Here is a 7103-nt window from a genome sequence, read left to right as displayed (position 1 = left end):
AGGAGGGTAGAGAGAATAGGGCAACAATGAATGAATGGAAACCCAAAATCTCTGTAAATGTTTATGAAAATTAATAAAATATAATTATAGGGGGGGGGGGAAAAGCTCTACTTAAAAATATTGCCGCCAGAAATGACCTATAGCTGATTCAATGGATTTTCAGAAGCAGTAAACCACATGAGAGGAAACTGCCCGTATTTCACCCTCAGAGCAGCTGGTGGATTTGAACCAAGTGCCTTTGAGATTGTAGTGCAGCTTCTTACCAATGTGGCTTTTTCAAGGCCACAAGAGCTCTTTAAAAAGATTGCTGTTGTTGTGTATTACCAAGTCAAAACTGACCCATAGCTGACCCTCCAGGGACCCTTTCAGAGACAAGAAATCACATGGAAGGCTCATCTTTCTCTCTCAGAGCAACTGGCAGATTCAAACTGCTTACCCTTGTGTTTTCAGCACAATTCCACAGCACTAAGCCACCAGAGTGTCCAAGTGGACGCTTCATTGCTAACCCAAAGGCACATGGCTCAAATCCACTAGTTGCTCCTCTGGAGAAAGATGGGTAATGGATTCCTATGTGATCTACAGCTGCGAAAAACTGCTGGAGGGTCAGCTATGAGTTGGTCTCGACTCCATGGTACACAACCACAAACAACATTTAAAAGCTTAAGTTTAACAGAAACCCCATCAGATTTAGAAAAAGTTATTCCTACTAATTTGCCTGGAAACATTAGATCTCAATTAACTTAAATCAGACATGATTATTAAAAGCTGGTCTGGTTGGCTTCAATATTACAGGAATTTGGCAACTAAGTTCTGATACTGTGTCCCAGATTATAGAATTTAATAACAAGGAAAAACCAAAAGACATTTATTCAATAAAAAGGATATTCTGAAACATTTTTATATCTGCACACACACACACACACACACACATCTGTAAGAGTTACAGTCTTAAACTACTAGACACTTCATAAATGTGTCAACTCAATTAATTTTTACACCCCTATATATATGTATGTATGTATGTATGTATGTATGTATGAATGTATCTATCTATCTATCTATCTATCTTGGAAGCAGGAGTGGCATCCACCTCCTAAACAACATTCTTCCAGAAACTCTATGAATTTGAGAAATGTCGATAGCTATAGAAAGGCTTCAGACCTTTTGTACATAGGGTCATTATGAGTCGTGCTGGAATCGAAGGCAATCCACAAAAACAACTATACATAGATCACTATAACTTATTACTTCCTTTATTTATAAAACAGAAAAATAATAAACCAAAGCAAACCCTAGATAGTTTTTATAGTTTTTATTAGAAGACTTTTGTTACTATTTGAAGGTAACTTTAATCTTGCATTTACCTGTTAGAAGAACTAGGAGTAGAAAATATGTCGATGGCTGGTGCAGTCATTATACCTCCTGCTGAGGTGGATACAGGAGAGGCTGCAGTTGTTAAAGAGGTATGAGGTTTCTTTGCAAGTTCTTTTAGTCGCTGTTCCTGTTAACAAAGGGAAAGCACAAGAAATTAAAAAAACAAGATTTGTTTATAAGGCCTCTGAGGCAGAGTGGGACACATTTTCTCATTCTGTTTTGATAGCAGAAAGGTATTTGCTGACTGTTTTATTCAATTATTTGTTGTCAGGATGAATAATGATGACTTACTGAGTTTCATCCCATTCGGATGGTTTGACATTAAATATAGCTAAGTCTATACAGAGAGCTCTTTTACTGTCTGAAAATCTGTAAACGTTTTTCCAAGTAAGGAGAATGCATACACCTACCTTTAAAGCTTTCAAACGAGCCTGTTCTTCCTCTAAAGCTGCCTGCTTTTCCCTTTCATCCACTTTGGTTAGAGACAGGCCAGTGCTTGCCAAGGAAGAGACTGCATTGGAAAGTGTTGTTGCCCTAGGGTAATCAGACAAAGATGATTTAGAGTTTTACAATACATGTCACTTCACAAACAACCTATGAAATGGTCTGGCAAACTTCACTATGACTGTGTGCTAAAACTGAACTTAACTCTGGAATAAAAACCAGTACTTCAGATGGAATAGTCAACTCACTGACTTACAGGATTAAAGCAATTAGAATGCTGTTGATTTATAGACAGAATCACTGCTTTTAAAAATGTTAGACTGGGGGAAGGGTTCACAGTAGTGTGGGAACAAAGTCTCTCCTAGGTGCCAAAGGAAGGAATCAATACAACTTAAGAGTTTACATACTCTCCAAGGAAATTGTTGCTAGGTAAGCAGGACTGAGTTTATCACATCACTGATTTATGTAAATCAGAACACTTTACTTCTTCTCCACACTTTCTTTTTTTTTCTTTCTTAAGTGACTAGGCTTTATTATTTTGGCTTTTCTAAAGATCTAAATTCAGCCTTTAACTGTAATTAAAAGTAAGTACTGAAATCTATTAATTACATAGTAACAGAATTTTCTTTACAAAATACGCAAATAGTATGAAAAGAACCAAAGGAAATTTTTACCTTTAAACAATATTCCCTCCATAATTTAAAAGGAAAATATGAGAATTACTCATAAAATAAAACACAAGAATTACTAAAAAACAAATATATTTACAAGCCTGATATGAATGCTGTGCTAAATGATCTTGGTCTTGGACATCAGTTCAAAGTTCAATATCAAACCAAATTACTAGTGGGTCAACTGCAACTCACGGTAACTGTCCAAAGGCTTTTCAAGGCTTTCCATCTTTACAGGAGACTTCTCATCTTTCTCCCACTGAGCTCTGAACCACTGATCTTTCAACTGGCACTGTGACAAATACTGAACCTACCTACCTGAACTCCTTCCAAGGATTAGAAGACTGCTTAAAAGATGAGAACTAACCACATTAGAGAAAGATAAAATCTGGTGTCAGCCATTAAGTCTGGGTTCAAACATCACTATTGTACACTTCAGACTAACTATTGTGAGAGTTAATCGAATGAATATAAAAGTCTTTTGTAAATATAAAATATCATGAAAATTACCGTATTATATCAATCTTCAGAGAAATTTTGATACTATAGAATAAATTCTAAACCAAGTGGTCAATAATATCATTATTTTGACCAACATTTATTCAGATTAAGGAATAATTCTCAGAGTTTATATGCAGTAACCAACTTGATCTTGACAGTAACAGTATAAAGTTCTTTGTACTTGAGCTGGGTCCTTCTACTCCCTCAAAAATATTATTCTTGCTCTTTTTTCTGCAAAGAATTACATACCTGCTTGCTGCTGTAGAATCTTTGATTTTCTTTCCTTCCAAGGAAGCTAAATGTTGTTCCAAAGCATCAAGAAGACTGCTAGGGGCCTAAAATTGTACAAATGTTAAGAATTTAATGAAAATTAAAACACTGGTCAAAATAAATCAAGTGCAATCTAACAGAGAAAAAAACAACATTCAACTAGATATGTTCCAACTGTACTAATTAACTGACATTTTAAGTACTCAGTTAAGAATGGCAATTTTATTTTTACTACAACAGCATGACCCAGTATTTATACATAATATAATCAAAAGTAAGGTAAAAAATAAAGATTTTAAATTTAAAATTGCACAACATTGTGAAGGAAATAAAAAATGGCCTAAATAAGTGGGAAGCCATCTTTTTTTTTTATGAGTCAGAATACTTTATATTAAGATTACAATACTACCCCAAAGCACTCTACAGATTTAACAAAATTCTTATCAAAAGTCCAACAGTCCTTTTTGCAGAAAATGAAATGCCAATTCCCAAATTCACAAGGAACTACAAAGATTTCTATATAACCAAAGCGATTTTTAAAAAGAATTATCAAAATAAGAAGTTCTTAATTAAAATTTACAAAGATGTAATAAAGAAGTGCAGCACTGGTGTAAAGAGATATAGAGACCAATGGAACAGACTTCATAGTTTAGAAATAATTCCATATGTATTAGTCAAATATCAGTTAACTTGACCTGCACATGCAAAAGAATAAAGCTAGACCAATAACCTCCCACCGTGTATGAAAATTTTACTAAAAATTAATCAACAATTTAATATAAGAATGAAAACTATCAAATTCTTAGACCAAAAACATTGTGAATCAATTTTTGGCAACATAACCTAAGTATGACATCAAAAGCATTAATATCAAAAGACAAAATGAGACTTTAGAAAATGAAAAATTTTTGTACATTACTGCACTTTTATCAATAAAGAGAGGAGACAATCGATCGAGTGGGGAAAAGTACTAGAGCACCACACATCTGATAAAAGTTGAGTATACAGGATATACAAAGAACCCTCATAATAAAACAAATGACAAAATCAGGAAAATGGGCAAATGACTTAAGAGTTTTCCCAAAGAAGGTATTTAAATGGCCATTAAGAACATGAAGTGATGCTCAAAGAAGTTAGTGATGTTGGAAATACAGATCAAAAACATAAGACACAATGTAGTATCTACTTCTCTCAGAGAAAAGGTCTCAATGTAATTTTTAAAAATCAGTCATTAAAAACCTTATGAAGTACCTCTTCTTTACACAGCTCTCTCTATAGAGCTGAAGTAGATTCAATGGCAAATGGTTACTAGTTTATCAGGCACAGTGCTAGATACTCAGGAAACAAGACAATGAGATTCCTATCTAACAGTAAAAGAAACAGCAAACCCAGAAATTATTTTTTTAAAAAAAGGAAGAAAATCTTGTAAAAAATAGTACTATTCTCAAGAAGCTGCACTGCAATCCCAGAGGCGCACGGTTCGAATCCACCAGATGCTCTGCCGGGAAAGGAGGAACAATATTCTCCTGTACCAGTCAGATCTGATTTGATTGTACACACACACACACACACACACACACTAATAATAATAATAATAAAAATTTAAAACAAATAGTACTATTCTATGAAGAAGAGCACAGTAAAATAAGGAAATAAAAAGAATAGTCACTGCCTAAATTCATTTCTTGAAGGATTCTCCCTCCACCTCCCCGGGTGGGGGGGGGATGCTGGGAAAGAAAACAGAATTGTATTATGAAGAAATCTTAGTCCTCTAGTGCTGTTTTAAAAGAAATACCACAAGACAGTAGCTTTAAAAAACAAAAATTAATTTTCCCTATGTAAAAGGCTAGAAGAGTACCAGCTTTAAGTAAGTCTTTCTCTTTTGGCTCTGGAAGTGGTTCTTGTCTCTAAAAATCTCTACCTGCTGTTGTTAAGTGCCATCCAGTCAGGTATGAACAGACCTGACCCGTGTCCTATCCTATGTCATCTTTATAGTCTCAGACACACTAAAGCTCATTGCTGAAGTCACTGTGTTAATCCATCTTGTTGGGGTCTTTCTCTCCTTTGCTGACACTGCAACTTTACAAGAATGATTTTCCTTTTCAAGGAATAACACCGCCTACCTACATGTCCAAAGTATGAAAGACAAAGCTTTGCCATTGTCTCCAGAGAGAACCCTAGCTGTACCTTCTCCAAGATATTCCTTTGGCAGTTCAGGGGATTTTCAGTACTCTCTTCCGGCACCACAACTCAAAGGCAACAACTGTTGTTCTGTCATCCTTATCCATTAGTCCATCTCTCTGATGCAAAGCAGGTAACTGAGAAGACCATGGCCTGATCAGCGACGCCAAATTGACATCATTGCTCTTTAGGACTTCGAAGAAGTCCTTGACAGTGGAAGTGCTCAATGCAATGTATTTCCTGGCTTCCTGACTGCCAGTATCAAAAGTGCTGATTATTGAACCAAGCAAGATGAAATCACTGACAGCTTTAGTCCTTTCTCTATCTATCATTATGCTGACTGTTGCTCCTGTGGTAAGGATCATTGTTTTCTTGATGATGAGGTGTCACTGACACCACAGGCTTAATCTTCTACGTCATTTCATTTCCTCCTTACCAACAGCAAGCCAGGTCATGTCGGCTGGAAGTCGCCTAAGTGTCTTCCTACAATCCTGCTACCACATTCCACTTCCAAGAGTCCAGCTTCACAAATCATTTGCTCAGCACAAATATCTAACAGGTATATGAACAAAGGATCTATCCCTGATGCGCATTCTTTCTGATTTTTAACTTGCTGCTGTTGTTAGGTGCTATCAAGTTGAGTATGACTCCTAGCAACCACATGAGTAACAGATCTGAAGCCTCTCTTTCCTATGCCATCCTCACAATCTTTGGCACATCTGGATCCATTGCTGCAGTCACTGTGTCAATACTCCTGACTGAGGATCTTCCACTTTCATTATCCTTTCACCTCCCCAAACATGATGTCCCTGCCCAAGGAATAGCCTCTCCTAGCAACATGTCTAAAGTATGTGAGACGAAGCTTAAACATCTTAGCTTCCAAGGAGCACTTTCTCCAGAATACATCTGGGGTTTGTTTCTCTCTGGAGATACATGGGATATTCAGTACTAACCTCTAATACTACATTCAAAGGATCAATTATTCTTCTGTCACCTTTATTTACTGACCAGCTCTGAGGAGCACAGTAAATTACTAGAAAGTGTTTTTCAGATACAGATAATTGTAATATGGCTTGTTATACTACCTATCTTCTCCTTCCCTAATCTCTTGTAAGAGACTCTCACTCAAAATACACTCCACTAATCTAATATACTATAAAATATGCTACACTAATCTTAAATGTGGTAAGTAGCTGTGCTGCAATCCCAAAAACAGTGGGTTCACAAGGATAAAAATTGTGTAAGACCGTTACTGCAGAATGAGTATAAGGATCTAGGAGGAGTGAGAGAGGCTGGAAGCAGAGGAATGTGGATGTATAGGGGGAAAAGGGGATTAATCATTGGGTTGTACAATTCGATGGGTGGGGGGAGTGAGGGAAATGTAAAGAATTTGTTCAAATTTCTATTGTTATTGTTATGTGCCATCGAGCCGCCTGTGACTCATAGCGACCCTATGTACAACAGCCCTAAACTCCGCTCTGTCCTGTGCCAATCACACTGTCTCTAACACTCTCATCCCAATTATCCCAGTCACTGAATCAATCCACCTCATAGAGGGCCTTTCTCTCCTGCGCTGTCCCTCCACCCTCCCAAGCATGATGTCCTTCTCCAAGGACCTGTCTCTCCTCACAACATGTCCAAAGAATGTTAGACGGAGCCTCA

The 7103-nt window shown here is 36.7% G+C and overlaps 1 protein-coding gene across 1 annotated transcript in view; it reads right to left on the bottom strand.

Moving 5' to 3' along the window:
• The window catches only part of PICALM (phosphatidylinositol binding clathrin assembly protein), a 138933-nt gene that overhangs the window by 49853 nt on the left and 81977 nt on the right, over positions 1–7103 (bottom strand). Inside the window, exons 9-11 of the mRNA XM_006895264.1 lie at positions 3240–3325; positions 1785–1908; positions 1365–1501 (exon numbers count right to left, since the gene is read on the bottom strand). Of these exons, the coding sequence (XP_006895326.1) occupies positions 1365–1501; positions 1785–1908; positions 3240–3325 (347 nt within the window). The remainder of the gene's footprint in view (positions 1–1364; positions 1502–1784; positions 1909–3239; positions 3326–7103) is intronic.

This window comes from Elephantulus edwardii, unplaced genomic scaffold, assembly GCF_000299155.1.
Source record: "Elephantulus edwardii isolate Elephantulus edwardi_28Jun2011 unplaced genomic scaffold, EleEdw1.0 scaffold00163, whole genome shotgun sequence".
NCBI lineage: Eukaryota > Metazoa > Chordata > Mammalia > Macroscelidea > Macroscelididae > Elephantulus > Elephantulus edwardii.
The sequence above is the reverse complement of the archived record's forward strand: the minus strand, read 5'-3'. Positions and strand labels throughout refer to the sequence as shown.